This window comes from Oryzias melastigma, linkage group LG17 (assembly GCF_002922805.2).
Source record: "Oryzias melastigma strain HK-1 linkage group LG17, ASM292280v2, whole genome shotgun sequence".
NCBI lineage: Eukaryota > Metazoa > Chordata > Actinopteri > Beloniformes > Adrianichthyidae > Oryzias > Oryzias melastigma.
In genome coordinates, this window is record NC_050528.1 from 12,564,025 (window position 1) to 12,580,336 (window position 16,312).

At 40.6% G+C, this 16,312-nt stretch overlaps 3 protein-coding genes across 3 annotated transcripts; 2 read left to right on the forward strand and 1 right to left on the reverse strand.

Annotated features, from left to right (window-relative positions):
• The first annotated feature begins 14 nt into the window (after nt 1–14).
• On the forward strand, nt 15–6,984 carry lg17h5orf22 (linkage group 17 C5orf22 homolog). The gene is made up of 11 exons (XM_024268790.2): nt 15–369; nt 1,732–1,875; nt 2,342–2,487; nt 2,923–3,072; nt 3,169–3,302; nt 3,619–3,911; nt 4,326–4,388; nt 4,541–4,662; nt 5,556–5,622; nt 5,793–5,932; nt 6,031–6,984. Exons 1-11 carry the CDS (start codon nt 148–150, stop codon nt 6,185–6,187), a joined length of 1,638 nt encoding a protein of 545 aa, XP_024124558.1. The 5' UTR covers nt 15–147; the 3' UTR covers nt 6,188–6,984.
• Nucleotides 6,985–7,248: 264 nt separating this feature from the next.
• Nucleotides 7,249–10,905, forward strand: tmem70 (transmembrane protein 70). The gene is made up of 3 exons (XM_024268901.2): nt 7,249–7,673; nt 9,305–9,404; nt 10,362–10,905. Exons 1-3 carry the CDS (start codon nt 7,494–7,496, stop codon nt 10,802–10,804), a joined length of 723 nt encoding a protein of 240 aa, XP_024124669.1. The 5' UTR covers nt 7,249–7,493; the 3' UTR covers nt 10,805–10,905.
• A 47-nt stretch (nt 10,906–10,952) lies between these two features.
• On the reverse strand, nt 10,953–15,749 carry LOC112144304 (E3 ubiquitin-protein ligase TRIM21). Its single transcript, XM_024268789.2, has 3 exons — nt 15,623–15,749; nt 13,832–15,507; nt 10,953–12,978 (listed from the first exon to the last, which is right to left on the reverse strand). Exon 2 carries the CDS (start codon nt 15,482–15,484, stop codon nt 13,844–13,846), a length of 1,641 nt encoding a protein of 546 aa, XP_024124557.1. The 5' UTR covers nt 15,485–15,507; nt 15,623–15,749; the 3' UTR covers nt 10,953–12,978; nt 13,832–13,843.
• Nucleotides 15,750–16,312: the final 563 nt, after the last annotated feature.

The following is a 16,312-nucleotide window of genomic DNA, read 5'->3' on the forward strand; positions in this document are numbered from 1 at the left end:
AAGTTTATGTCAGGAAGAGTTGCGGACCAAACACGACAGACCCAGGAGTAGAGAAAAGTCAGTAATTTATTTTAGGAGACTTGAGCTTGAGGGGAGTAGTACTGCCGCCGGCCAGGAGGAGGCGCTGTTGTCAAGGAAGCCGAGTGGATGACGAGCAGTGGCGGCGGAGAGGAGCAGAGGAAGAGTGCTGAAACTGGACGCTGGAGCGGGAGTAATCCTGGGCGAGAAAGTTCGTCTGAGAGAGGTGCCTTTAGGGCAGAACCTTTTGGAGGCGGCGTGGAATCCGGGAAGGCAGAGTGTGGAGAAGACAGCGAATCCCAGCAGAATGGTGGCTTTGAAGCGGCAGGAACGGAGGAGGAATCCAGACAGGTAGGAGAGAAGCTGGCGTGGAATCCTGGAGCATGAGGAAAAGCACAGGGATCTTTAAACAGGCTGTGGCTTTGAGAAGCAGAGTACTTGGCAGTTAGTCAGGCTGTATAGCTTAACGTTCCGGCAGTGAGTGGAGCCGAGAGGAGGGTATAAATAGAGAGGAGCACAGGTGGAGGTGATCAGTCTGACAAGCTGCGGGGCGTGGCCTAGGGGAGCCATGACAGTTTATAGGCTTGATTTAAAAAAATGGAGCACAAACATGAATGTGAAAGGGAGGCAAAAAGAAAACTCATAAAAATAGGGAGTTTGTAAATTGCACCTTTGTTGTTTTGCAGCCTTAAATCCCCATTTACAATGCATCTTGGTCATTTATTGACAAAAGTATGTATTTTTTGGACATAAAGGTAGCAAAAAAGTGCAGATGATAAAAATTCTAACAACCTAAAAAAATAAGCACAATTAAAATACTTTTAAATAGAAATTGATACAACGGAAATCCTTGCAAATTGATAACAATAAAAAAAATGAAATAAAAAGTATTGTTTGTGGGAAACCCAAGCTGATATTAGTTCCTGCTAAAAAGTTGTTACTTTAGGCTGGGGGAAAAAAATAAATTGACTACTATAACCCTGACCATACCCATATAACTAAAAAAAAACAAAACAAAAAAAACAAAAAAACAAAAAACATAAAAATAACTAAACGGAGACTGAAGATGATAACAAATACCTTAAATTGAAATGTAAATAAAGAACCACAATTGTTAGGGAATATGGGGCTAGATTTATGAGAGTAAAACTAGTTGTATGCTTAGAGTAATGCGTAACTTTGTAGATTATTTAAGTGTTTAAAAATAAAGCCCGTACCTTATTTTTGCCTCAAATTGGTAAATTGATTTTCTCTATTGATTATTGTTAATTTCTTCTTTTTCTGTACTGACCATGTTTTTGTTCAGCCAAAAATAACACGCGCACACACAAAGGAAAATGATTCTATTTGTATTTATAAGAAAGCATGAACCAAGAACAGATAACAAAACATTTCACTTATTATTTGGTAAAAAGATAATTTGCCAAGTTGTGATACTACATTATCACGTTTGTGCATTTAAAAACACATGCAATATAAAATACATTCATGATAAAGTGCTTTGTCGTGTTTTTTTTTTTTTTTTTAATTATCTTACTTGTTATATTTTATTCACCAGTGATTAAATCATTTATTCTGTTGGCATAGGTTGCCATTTGGACGGAACTATTTATAGCAGGCTGGTCATGTTTCCAGTCGGACACAATAACAGTGAAGGCTTCACTTCCTCCGCGGCATGTTAAAAAGATATTCCTTGAATATTGTTGTTAAAAGGATGTCAGGGAGGAGACAGAGTTAAGAACAAAACGCTGGGTTGACTTTGACGGAGGAAAGACGTTCCGTGTTCCGATGAGTTCAACACCGCTAAAGAGGTCGTACCGGGACCTGCCGGTGTGGATCGTGGAGGACCACCACCATGTAAGCATTCCAACTTATGTAACCACTGATAGTCTTTGTTCATTCTTACAACATGCAAACACTCGCTTTATCAATCACAGCTTTGTTATCAAACTCAAATAAACAGATGAACAGCGGATATACTGGACTATATATATACTAGATCCTTGTCGTGGCAAATTCGTATTACAATTCAAGCAAATAGTTGTATATAAACCATCTGAACTTAATGGCAGAAGTAGCATCATGGTATGTTGAGATTTCAATGCAGACTGTGGGGAGAAAATAGGATAAACGCAAACTGGGTAATTGCTGGGAGAAACCTGGTCTGTGCAACACATCAGCACGAGATCTTAACGCACATTATTGGAAAGTACAAGTTTGTAGTGGTTGTGAGGGTTTTCAGGAGGAAAAGAGTTATGTTAGAAGGAAGTGGGAAATCTGAATTTCTCTTATGAAGGATGTGGTTTTTGTTGTGTCCTGACAGGTGGTGCAGCACATATACCGGGCCATCGCCTCAAGACATCTCCCACCGAGTAACATCAAGATGATTCATTTGGACTCGCACCCAGATCTTCTCATCCCAGTCAACATGCCAGCGGACACCGTCTTTGATAAAGAAAAACTCTTCAGGTATCGCACTGTAACACTTAACCATGAAGCTGAATGATAAATTACTTTACAGATAGTATGGAGAGTCTAGAGCTCAGAAATATATAACCTTGCTGGAAAAGCATTTGGTGGTTAGCAAAGAGTTTTTTATTTATTTTTTCATTTACTGCCCCATGTTTTTGAAGCTGCTTCACCAAGGAAATTTATCAAACCTTTTTTTTCCCTAAACAAGTCTGTTCAGTGTGTTTCTCACATTGTACTAGCAAAGCTCTAAAGTGATTTCTTTGCACATTTTCCTCGGACTGGATTTTATTTTCAAGGCTGGGCTGATTGAACTCATGTTCAAAGAACTTTATAGATCAACAAAGCCTGGTAAACTGTGACATCTGCTGCATCATACTTGAGTTGTAGATGGCTTTTAATGCTAAACACTTTTGTGATTTGATTTTTTTTTAGTGAGTTGAGTATTGAAAACTGGATTATCCCCATGGTGTATGCCGGTCACGTGTCCAGCGTGGCGTGGTTGCATCCATACTGGGCCCAGCAAATTCGAGACGGAGAGCAGAAAATGTGTGTTGGCAGAGACTCGTCCACCACCACCATCAGGTTAGAACCGAGGTCAAAGGTGGAAGTTTCCTGCTTTTTTGTGTTTTGTTATTTTGTCATCCCTCTGGTGCATGTTGCTTGTCTCCTCTGGTGCAGAGTTTCCAGCACTGACAGCTACTTCCTCAGCGACGGCCTGTTCGTCTGTGAGGAGCAGCTGGAGAACTCCAAGCCTTTCACACTCAGCGTAATTAGAGTGAATTCTGTCAAACCGAGCTGTGACGCTCTTCCAGGTACTTGTACTTTAGCTTGACTGTTGACATTTTCTCTTTAGATACAAAAAAATCTGTTTGGCAGGAAGGATTCTGCATATTATACAGTTTATGATCCACTGATTGAGTATTTTATGTGTTTGGGATTTCACTATAACATGTCAGCTGTAAGCATAACACATTAGAAGTGTTTACATTGTTATTGTTGGTTGTTTGTAAAGATTATAGATCAGATTATATTGGACTTCAGGCTTCAAGGACGACATCCGGCTGCTTTTCAGAAGCTTGGTCCCACCTGGTTCTGCTCTCCTGGTTAAGGTGTGTTTTGTTGTTTCAGGCTCTGAGGCAGACACAAACTGTTCAGCCAAAAGACGTTGCACCGAGAAGAGTGAAAACGGGGAGGCTAGTTGTTCGCTCACTCCTTCTCCACCTGCCACATCAGTCCAGCCAGCAGAGAGCAGCGACAGAAGGGTAGGCGTGGGCAGCAGAGACAGTGAAGATGATGATGGATCGACGAGTTACGTTCTTGGAAGACTGGCTTTATTTCTCAGTCCAACAGAGCAGTTCATCCTGGACATTGACTTGGACTTCTTTTCCTGTAAAAACCCCTTCAAAGAGCTTTATACAAAGGTACAGATGTTTATATTCATTACATTTTCCCATCAAGTCTTTGTAAAAATCAGATGTTCTTTAATCCTGTGTGTCTTTGCTGTCTTGCTTTAGTTTTTTAAATAAAGATTGAGTGAGAGGTGAGCAAATGTCTGAAGGATTACAGAAAAGGTCAAGAAGTCCTGTTTGTCCTCTGAGGGTATACAGAAACTAAACAGGTGAAAAACAGTCAGTGCCCCAGGATATAACTGGGTAATTTTCAACCAAAACCATATTTGAAAAAAAAGAAATTGGGGATTCATTATTTTAATGAAAGTGTTTTTTCAAATTCAATTGTGCTTTCCAGCTGACCACAGATGCTGCAGGTTGAAGATAAAGTCTGACTATAAATGAGTGTGTTAAAGGTGACCAGACTCCTCTGTTCTCTCTGCCCAGGAAGAATACTCCATCCTCAAAGAGCTCTACAACTTCAGAGAACCCACCCAAAACGCTGACAAGGTCAGAGCTCTTCTTTCAAAAATAAAACTTTTGTTTTTTCAGTAATTTATCTTCCCTTTGAAGCATCACAAGGATTCTTTGACAGCGTGAAGAAGAAAAGTTGCTGTGTTTTATGCATTTTTAATCACCCTTAGATGTGTTTGTGTTTGCAGGAGGAGATTGAAGAGTGTGTAGAGCTTCGTGTTCGTCAGTTAGAAGACCTCGAAGCAGCATTTGCTGACTTGTTGGAGGACGACGGAGAGGAGACTGTTGCTCGATGGGCCAGCAACCCAGGGTACAAATACACAACATGCATCTCTGAACAAGCATGCAGCATTTGTCTGGATGACAGAGCTTATTTATAGTTTTTGTGAACAGGGTTGCTCTGTTTTAAAGGTTCCATCTTACATTCTCAACATATGAATTTGATTGCAAAAATTCTGCAAATATGGAGCTTCCATATTTTTTTATAGTCAAACAAATAATGAATTATGTGTCCATAAGTGCAGATGAAGGAACTTTCATTGTGCTCCAGGTTGTCTGTTTAAGTTCCCTGGGATGCTGTTGTGTGTAGCTGAGCATCTTTCTTACACTGTAAAAGTTATTATAATAGGACATACAGTGAGGTGAAGAAGTATTTGGCAGTCACCAATTCTGCAACTTATTGTTGGAAATAGATGGGGGATAGTAGGGGTCAATATGGGGGCCCTCTTAAAGGGAGGGGGACTTGTTCCTTTGGTTTGCTGGTTACTGGTCTGGAGTTTTCTGATCTACTAAAGCAGGTACACATTTACAATGGTAGTTCACCAGCACTGACGAAAACAAGTGATGCTTCTTTAGCATCCCTAGAAAGAAGAAACAATTCTAAGCCATCTAAAGTAGTTTGACTTTATTGTTAGACCATAAGAGGTCCTACATAGGGTCGATTCACAGAAATTGTCCCGGTAATGCTCTTTCTCTGCTTCCTGAAGTCTACAATGAGCTCCTTAGTTTTGAAAATGTTCAAAAGATTTAAAATCATTTCAGAGCTGAAGTACAAATGAACACCTTTCATATTTTTTTATTTTTGAAAAATGTCATTTAGAGGTGTCTGTTTGGATTGACCATGAACTTTTATAATTATGAATCTTTGGGTCGGTAAATCTGTCACATTGTGTCATCTAACGTAACATTCTTATATTTTTTCAGATTGTCATCTCTAACCCAACTGGTTTCTAGTTTGAAGGCTAGAAATCCCTCTCCTGACTATGAAATGGCAAGTATGAGCTATGTTGTTTATTAATGTCAGAATGGTGACAGCTAATGGGTTAAAATAACATTTAAAGTAGGGCAGGGGCGTCTTTTCATTAAATATTCAATTTATTTATTTTACAAATGCCTTGAAATGCTAAAATCTGAAAAATGATTCATCACTGAATCTCCCAGGTTCACCAGGCGGGGTTAACCTGTGACTCTGCCGAGCTTCCCCACCATGTCAGCACTGACGAGGAGATTGACACACTCATCTCAGCTATGCGATGTGTCCTCAGCGCTTTGCCCAAACCTACTCTGGTCACCATGTCTAGGTTAAAAAAAAAAAAAGATTAAACCTCAGATCAAACCTGAAGGTCCTACTGTGTAGGTAAACACAGTAGTTTGAACCTCTGTTTTCGTTTGTTTTCAGGTCCAGTCTGGATGAATACTGTCCTATCGAACAAGTGGATTCAATCCAACGCCGAGTTCTCACTGCGCTTGAAAGCCTGTATGGAGCTTTGGACTTGCATGAAGACTATGAAAAATGCAACACAGATACCAAGGACAGCCAGTCCCAGGCTACATAACAAACATACCACTTCTTGATGAAGTCTATGGAGTTTACATTCAAGAAATTGGGTGGAAAATGAAGAATATGTTGTGAACAGCTTAGTGGCTGAATACAGAGATGCTACAAAAATTCAAGTTCAAACGGAGCAAAACTAAACTACATTTCTACTACATACTGAGAATCGAATAGGAAGATTAAAACACCACTTCATAATCATTTTGTCCTCATTTGTTGTCTGAAAATAATGACTAAACTAGTTGGTCTCTTCCAGAGGGGAAAAAACAGCTTGGGGTGATGGTAAAGTAGAATAAAGATGCAGAAGCTGTAAAACTTAAAATGCTCCAGCTAATGTTTCAGCTAAAAATGCCATAAGTATTGCAATTTTAAAGGATATTTTTGTAACAAATTGGGTCTACATTACAAAAACAAGGAAGCAGTGGTTTAACATTAAGTTTTTTTAACTTTCCACAATAACTACATAAGAGGTGGAAATAAAAGATTTATATAACCGCACCAATATCCTGATCCGGGTATTCTGCAGCAGTTATGAAACTGGGAGAAATGTTAACCAAGTGCATTAAATCTACGCACTAAATGTACTTAAAATACTTCAGAACTTAAGGTCTCCTGCTCCTGCCAACTTTCTCTTCTTTGGCCTGACTTTGGTTAAGTTCATGAGAGTAGGTATTGTGAGTGATCATGGCAGTGACATTCTTCAAACCTGGACCACATTTTCAAATGTTGGATTTTGCCACATGAGTCAATCAAACCCAAAGCATATAAATAAACATGCTTCCAGATGAAGACATGCCATTCTTCTTATGGTATTTTTTGTCAAATTTTTTTTTACCCTGAAACATGGCGTCATAACACAGATTTACACGACTTTAGAGCAACATGTTGGTGCTGAGACACAAAAGACACCTGGAGGTGCATATCAGAAAACAGAATGGCGCAGTGTTACATTTTTTTGGTCTTCTTTTTGACCAGCTCAGTGGATGTTCTCCAAACTACATCACACACTACTACGAATATTCAAAAACTCACTGTGGAGACAATTGAGAAAAATGTTCAGTGACTTTAAAAATGTTGATGTTTTTAAATAGGTTGTCCAAGTTATCAAAATATGGAGAAAACAACATTTTTTCCTAAATATATATGATATCTGGGTTAAGGAGTCTCAACCATGCTGAGAACAGCAGATGGCGGTAACTCACCAAGTACGAGTTAAACTCGAATAGAAGAAGAAAAAAACCGCAAAGAAGAATATATCATTTTAACACGTACCTCAACTAGGGTCACTGTCGGTTTTTTTTAAAACAATGATTTATATCAATGTTCTGCGGCCATTACGGCCGCGCTTTGTCCTCTTTCCCGGCTGCGCGCGCTTCCCGCCAGTCCGCCATGCAGCCCAGGCGTCCGCGTGCTGTTTGAGAGGATCGAGCCGGCTGCTCCTTCAGCCCTCAGCTGCTGCGGGAAGGCCGTTCTCCGTCCCCATAAAGGTAAGTGACCGGGGTCTTACCGGAGTGTTCCTACTGTCACACGCGTACTCGGCACCACCATCACCGCTCCTTTATTACAGTAGAAGACAGAACCTGTTTGCAACAGGAAGTGGGTGTCAAATCGCACTGATTATAGTCCTACTGCTGTGAACTTATCAAACACAGAAGCAAACAGTTCATCAAAGATAAAATGTCCACTTCCTGTCAAAATTGTATCATACTGTTTCATCTACTTGCTGAGACTCTCTTTGGGAGTGACCAGGATGGAGCCCCAGAGGCTGCACATGTTAGGGGTTTTGGAGACAGAGTCAGAGAGGTCAGACTGAGATGGTCTGAACACATCCAGAGGAGAGACAGGGAATGTATTAGAAGGATCCTGCTAGAGCTGCCAGGAAAGAGTTCTACGGTAAATGACGTACATGGATGTTTATGGATCCACTGAAAGAAGACCAAGATAGCAGGTGTTAGAGTAGGTCTATAGGATGCAGAAGACAGGGTTAGACGAGGAAGCTGAATTCCTGTGGCCACCAAAGGAAAAACTGAAAAGGAAAACAAGATGATTTCATCATCAACAAGCTACCTTAATTGTTATTAACTAGATTAGTCGACTAATCGACAACTAATGTAATTTAATAGTCGATTAGTCATTACTATGTATTATATGGAGTCAGAGTGTATTAAAGTTGAACAAATTTGTGAGCACCAAAAAAAGTTTCTTCTTTTATATTTGAATGAGTGAGAGCAAAACTTTATCTTTATGAAAAATCGTTCCTTGTTTCAGATGCCAATCTCATTTTATTTAAGTCTTGTTTTAATACCAGAAACTAATGAAGGACAACTATTGAAGCCCTATTATTAGCTACAACTCCTAAAGTATTTTTTTTTTTTGAAACACCAACAAATGTTTGATTCTACTGGCTCAGTAATGCATTTTTTTATTCTTGAGTTGTCATGTTAGATTGTGTGTTAACTGCACTAATATTAGAATTCATAGTGTCTCAAAAAGTGTTTAATTAATAAATCCACCATTAATATCTCCATTGTGACATAGTCGCACACGCTCCATGGTCATTGGGTGACAGAGAAATGGGAAGTTGAATGTTGTCTGCAAAACTACAAGTTATGCAGCTCTATTAATGCTCTAACAAAACTATGTATGTATACCAGAATATATCACCATTATCATCTTTTATATATAACATTAAAGGTTGGCAACAGGACTTATTTTTGGTCTCTGTGTGATTTTCAATGGTTTCTCATTCCAAAGTTATGGACAAAGACAGAGAACACCTCAGTCATGGTAGATACAGCTAGGAGCATAGGTGGTCCTGGATAGTTTGGCAGCCTGGGCAAAATACTGGACCCCAACCCCATTCAATGCCACCACATATTTCACTTTGATTCCCAAAACAGTGTTTTGTTTTGATTTTTTATTTTTTTTGTAAAGTTTGTAAAGTTTCATGTGGTGTTAGGACAGGTCAATGGTGAGACTAATGTTTGCATTCTGTTGTCAATCAAATTTCATGAAGTGTGTTCAGGATGTTTTAATTCATGGAAAATCCAAACTTTTTACAAATTTCTATTTTAACAGAAGAAACCAAATTGAAACCATGCTTTCCTTGTTTATAAAGGTGTGGTCCTACTGTTCAAGCAGTCGCTGTCTCTCCTCATCAGCGCCCCCAAATGACGGGAACCTGATCTACACTGGCAACTTGGGTGTTGCTGTTCGTGGTAAGACACTCACTCTTCTTGTTCTATTCCAATTGCATCTGTGCATTAAACCTTTGTTTTCATTTTATATTAGTACACTTATGAGAACCATGACTGTATATTAGAACTGGACTGAGTGACCTCTCCACGCTTTCATTCCAAATAGGAAATGCCCCAGGCTCCAAGAAGCCAAAATCCTATAGACTTCAATTGAGAAATAAACAGCTATTACTCATTCATTATATTTGTCAGAATAACTATTCCTGCTCTGCTACCTTTTTTTTTTTACACATTTTAAGCTAATCTAATATTTTTAATTATATTTTTTTCTTTTTTGTGAGTTCTTCAAGTTATGAACTGGCCAATCAGACGCCTCAGTAGAAGTTTGTGTTACCTGCTGGCCTCCACCTCAAACTTTGGAAATGTTTGATTGACGAGCCTGCTTTCAAGTGGTAGGGATGTGGACTTCCAACAAGCTCACTACTTCTCGGTGACAGCGGTTGCCATAGATACGTTGACTCAGACAGACTCTGCCTACTGACGATGTCTCCAGTGTGCCCGTGTGAAAAAATATGATGACTGAATTTATTCAATTTTTGTTGGTGTTGGAAGTAAGCCATTTTCTATGGATGACATCAAACTCAGTCCAGTTCTCATATACAATCAATGGTAAGAACCAACCCCTAACAGAACATTGAGAGTACACTTTCAGAACACATTCTAAATAAATTTCTAATCTTGAGTGTCTAATCTTGGTAAAGAATTGTGGTTAGAAATGGGTTATAAATAATATTAGTGGAAGAATTTATTAGGTCATCGGTTAAGATGATTCTGGGAGCCCAATTTGCTGAGCAAGGCAGCATTTTCTTGTTGGTTGCCTGTTTGGTTAGACATTGTACATATTAACTTAACTTAAATTTGAGAATTTCTAATAAGTTTTAATTTGAAACCTTTTCTTTGTCAATCTTTTTTGCTCAGGCGTGAAGATGTTCTCCTACACCACCAGTGCAGCCGCCCTCTTCCTCATGCCTCAGATCTTATTCAAAACTGCCCTTGCGCTCCAGGGCTTGGCTGTTCAGGTGGCCTTTTGCGGTGTCATGGGCTTCTTTACCTTCCTCACTCCCATCCTTCTCCATCTCCTCACCAAAGGCTACGTGATCAGGCTGTACCACAACCCGGACAGCGACGTTTACACTGCTGTCACCTACAGTGTTTTCCTGTTTGAAAAGAAAACCATCTTCCACCAAAATCAAGTCCGTGTCCCATCCGTCGCAAACATGTTCACCACATTCTACGCTGGTCGAGCAGGAATGCTAGTGAACCCGGACTATTTCCCGTTTCCGCAGGACTATAACCACTTAATGGGCTACGACAAGCCCTTCAGCTTTAGCCCAGACCACATTGACTCTGACAGGAGCTGACGCTCACTGTTGTCCAGCTGAAGGAGGAGACATTTGCTTAAGATGCACAAACTGCTTCTCTACCAGTGATGTGCTAATAAATTATCATCCTGTGGCACACAGTCGTGTTAAATTAAGGTTTGTTTTGGTTTTTAACTTTTGTTTTTTGTTTTTTTTTTTACAAGAAACCAATAGTTCTGAAGGAATTGTAATTATTTTTCATCCTTTTCAGCCCAGTTTTAAAATCTTGATCATTTTCAGACAAGTAAAATAGCTCTTTTGATAAAAAGTTTTTATTTTAAATGTAACATAACACAGGATTACGTTTTGTAAATTATTTCAGCATTTTGTGGCAGAATAAATAACAAAGAATCTTTGCTTTAGATTTAAATACTCTGTCTTACAGTATACAAAATAAACAATTCAGATTAATCAAATGACTTCATTTGTCCTTATGGTGCAATTAAAAGCAGCTAAACACACTTGTAATACAAAAATACTAAGCATAAAATGTACGTACAGACATACACAGCAGTGGTTTAAGAGGAAGAGATGGTCAGAGTCCAAATCGACCTCTTTGAAGCTACAGGTGGATATCGTCCAATGTGTCTTCCTGCTAAGAGCCACCTAAACAAGACACTTATAACTGACCGATCTTTCACAGTTTTATAGTTTTGATATAGGTGTTTGGAAAGTGAGTCCGACTAGACCAGTTTTACAAACTGATGAAGTTTAGCCAGGAGAAGTAGGATAAAGTTCAGCACATTCTACAGTGATGGAACTGGCATCAAAGTATTTGAACTTCTATAGGATCTGGTGTGGGGTGTAGAATTGTATCAAACATCTTAATGAAGGTAACAGAATCCCAATAAAAAAATGTTTGTCACACTTTGTTTTTACCAATCTTGCTTTCCTAAACATCAGTCATCACTCGCGTTGCTGTTGAGGTCTTCTGATGGAACAATGGAGTTTGAATTGTAGCACTTTCTATTACCCTCCTAGAGTCTGTATTAAGTCTGATCATGCTGAACTGCTGTTTGGCTTATAAGACGAATTGTCTTTAACTCCCATTTAGGAGAGAGTATTTGATCTTGCCCCTCGTGGTGTTTGCTCTGTGGAGAGTAGAGCAGTCCCGTCTTCATACAGTCAGCTTGGGTCATACTGCCAGCAGTAAAGGTGCTTACACGCTTGGCTGTGTCGACTCACATTCAAGCGTCCACTTTCAGTGAAAACTCAATTCAAACCCACACAGACCAGAATTTCTGGCTTCCGTGTCTGGAACGCACGTGATCGTGCATTGCTATGCAAGTTTTCAAGTCTGGTCCTGGGCTCTACATACAAATCTGGCGTTCATTAATCGCACGTGGAAAGTTTAACCCGATTGAACATTTTCACTCTGAGACCACTGTGACAGTGATTTGATATGTGGGTGGCGTCCGCTTCAAACATGGAAGTACTAATTGCTGTAAACATCCTGAAGGAGACAATAATAATGCGGATTCTGCCCGGATGGATTAATATGATACCAAGACGGACATTTATTGAAAAAAACAAAACCGTGAAAACAAGTCTGGAGCAAGATTTGCAGCACTTTGACTTTTTGCTCTGATTCTGTGTACCTATTGTAGGTGGCGGACAAGCGCTAATAAACAGTAAAACACTCTCTCATTCGCTACCTGCATGAGTGGCGCTGGTCCAGTGTGTAAACCACCAGCTGGATTCATAGTCACAAAAGTGCATAGAGAACGTTCTTGATCGCACCACACGCAACCGGTGTGAATGCAGCATCAGTCATACCTGTTCTTACCTGTCGACTGATAGTCTTTGTGGTCAGTTCTGTTCAGAATTTTCATGGACAGAATTTCTAGGCCCAGCCAGGGGGTGTCTTTTCTTGGTTTAGGCCACCCCTGCTTTTTTAGCATGAAATTGGGTTTTGCTAATTTTATTGAAGGGTTGCCAAGTGTTCCCTTGGAGACAGAGTGAGGAGCTCAATATCCTGGGAGGAGCTCAAAGAAGAACTGCTGCTCCAACACATTGAGAAAAGTCAGCTGTGATGGCTCAGGGATCCCTTTAAGTTGTCAGCTCCTAGAAGCCCTTTCGGTATCTGTAGGGTCTGAGGTAGACTCTGGATGTGCTGGAGGGACAATGTCTCTTGGCTGAGCGTTGGGTACCCCTGGCAAAACTGGAGAAAGTTTCTGTGGAAAGAGAGTATTTGGTTAGACTGCTGCCCCACCACCTGGCTTCAGCAGTGGCATATTGGCAATGCCTGATGGGATTTAGTCATTAGAGTGAAGCAGGGTTGGGTCATTGACTGTAAATTCACTGGACATATCAAGCTCTCCTCTCTAGTGTTCCAATTAGGAAGTGCTCGCTGGTTCCAAGAAGGTCAAAATCTCATAGACTTTCATTGAGAAATAGACACTTATTATTCAGTCATTTGATTTGTCAGAATCTTGCGCTGACCCATTCTTCTTAGCATCCTCTTTCTAATCCAATTTTTTAAAGATATTTTTTCTATATCCCAAGTTATTCAAGTTAGAAACTGAATAATCAGATGTCTAAGTAAAAGCATGTGGTGCTCAGTGGCTCCCACTTCAAATGTTTGAAATGTCTGATTGACAGATTCTCCCGAGCTCACTTTCAGTGGAAGGGGTGTGGCTTTCCAACAAGCTCACTCCTGATTAGCGATAGTGGTTGCCATAGAAATGTTGACTCAGAGCGACTTGGACCAATCACTGCTAACTTACTACATCTGGCCCTAAATATGGTGATGTCAGTATTGTGTAAAAATGGTGACTGAATTGACTTCATTTGGTTAGAGCTAAAAGTCCGCCATTTTCTATGAGTGATGTCACACTCACTCTGTCCAGTTCTCATATATAGTCAATGGACCAAACTGAATGTGAAATTAGTTGGGGGATTTAAAGGACTAGCTGAAAGAACAAACGAGCAGTTCATTTGTCATTATTTTACCATAAAACCTCTTTATGGTTCATCATTTATTATAATTTCAAGTAATGGTTGTAGTTTTCAAACAATAAAACTCACTTCTGACTAAATCTAATCGATGCGGTTAATGACAGAGATGATGAGAGGTGCAGAGTTCATCCCTCGCTTGTGATGGCCAGGACTGAAGAAGGGCCTCAGATCCTCAGTGAAGACACAGTCAGTGAAGGAGTAAAGGTGAACAGCTTTGTCGACGTCAAAGAAGGACACCAAGCCCTCCTCGTAACTAACAAACACACCAAGCCGCTCCAGGTGCCAGTTTAGATTCAGGCTCACAGCAGGGCTGTCCAGACACAGGTACTGGTTTGCTCCTCTCAAACCAATTGCCCAGTAGCCGTTGACTGGGCTTAGTGGGTCAATTCCTTTCCTGTCCACAGAACCTTTGGCAACCCCAAGAGTCCAGTCAGTTTTCCCTGTAACTTGTACTTCAAAATAAAATCTACCAAATGAGAAGGTTTGCTGTCCAAGGACACTCGCATAAAGAGAGAACCTCTCCTCGTTTTCTGTCAGATCCCGTCTCACTTCTCCACAACGGACTTGTTTCCCATCCTCTGATAGGATGAGGTAAGGGTTGGCCGTTTGGGCCTCCAGAACCACATCCACGGAGTACTGCTGAACCTTCTTCAGTCTTTCCTCGTGTAGCAGTCGCTCTTTCTCTACACTCAGTGTTTTCTCCAGGTCTACCACGGCTTCCAGAGCGACTCCCTCAAACGCCGGGAGACGGATATTCACGTCAGTCAGAGCCGTCGAGCTTTCCATAGAGTTCAGGCCAGTTAGTTTCTGGAGGAGAAGGAGATGGTCCTGAGTTTGAGAGAGTTTCTGCAGCTCAGCAGTTCTTTGACCAAGGACAGAGATTTCTTCTTGGAGTCCTCTGATGTAGCCGTCGGCCTCTTGTTCCATCCTCCTCTGTCTCTCCTCAATTACTTCAAGAAGCCTGTTCAGATTTTTCTCTGCCGTCTGCATGAAAATGGTGAAGACGCGGACAGAGCTGGCAATCTCTCTTTCTGAATCCTCCCTGCTGTAGTTTTTCAGCCGCTCGATCTGCTGGCTCTTCAGCTGTCTCTCTCTGATCATCTGCTGCGTTTCAGCTTCAATCTCCTGCAGCTTTGTCCTCCTGGATTCCCACTCGTCGCTGATGGAAGAGATGTCATGCGCCGCATGCTCCGTGACGCAGCAGAGTGAGCACACACACAGCTGCTCGTTCCTGCAAAAGAGCTCCAGAGGTTTCTTGTGCTTGGAACACATCCTGGCCTCCATGTTCTCCACCGGCTCACTCAGCGTATGAGTTTTCAGCCGGTCAGACGTTTCATGAGGGTCCAGGTGTATGCTGCAATACGAGGCAAAGCAAGTCAAGCAGGATTTGACAGCCTTCAATTTTTTTCCAGTGCAAATATCACAGGGGATTTCCCCTGGTTTGGCCGTCTGCAGCTCCAAGCTACTTCGTCTCTTGGTTGCTTGCTTGAACTCGGAGGCCATCTCCAAAACAAAAGTGTTGACTCTCAGTTCAGGACGAACCGTAAAACTTTGTTTGCACATAGGACACTGGCATCGAGGACTGTTAACGTTCCAGTTCTTGGTAATGCACATTTTGCAGAAGTTGTGTCCACACGGTATCGTGACTGGATCAGTAAAAACGTCTAAACAAATGCAGCACAGAAACTGCTCCTCTTGTAAACAACAGCTGGTGGCTGCCATGGTGTTAAAAAAGCAAACGAAAACTGAAAGCAAAGGGAAACTGAAAGTTAAAAAATGTGTCATCTCAACGCTCACTTCACAAATTTAAAAATCCTAATATAAGATCAAAGACAGTTTAGTAGACAAATTTGATCTTACCTTAAAAACTGTAAAGTAAATGACACGTGAAGTGTGTTTCTAAGAAGCTACTTCTTTTAGAACTGCAGTTCAGCCGTCCTTTTTGAAGGTTTTGATTCAGGAACAAGGAAGTGACGAGCTGCAGCACTCCTCCTCTTAACTTTTAAATGGAATGCCCAGAGGGTTTATGGGAAATGTGGTTCCTTATAGAATGATTTCTGAAGCTTTTATTGGATTCTGTAATCTATTTGTTTGTTGTTTCAGAACAAGAAACTAGAAAATCCTAGACTAGAAAATGTATGCTTGAGTAGTCTACAAGGAAAACATTCCATTACTGAGAGCAAAAATATGTTTCCTTAAATAACCAAAGAAAACGGTAATTTCAGCAGTTAGTGTGTCACGGAGGCCCCGGGGAGGTAGGGTATCCAGGAGAAGTCACAGCCAACCTGCATGGATAATAATCAAAAACATAGAAACCAAACATAAGGGGTGAAACATCACACCTGCAGACTGAAGTGGACATTTTTACTGCACACCCAGGCAGCTGACAGGTACCAACGAGGCAGACGGAAAGTTCCTTAGGCGACTACAGACAAAAAAAAAATCAAATGTTTGTGGAGTTTTGAGAAGATATAGAACATATAACCTCTTCTACCATGTATGCATATACTGGACTATTGCTACCCCATACTAGCGCATGAACATACAGTT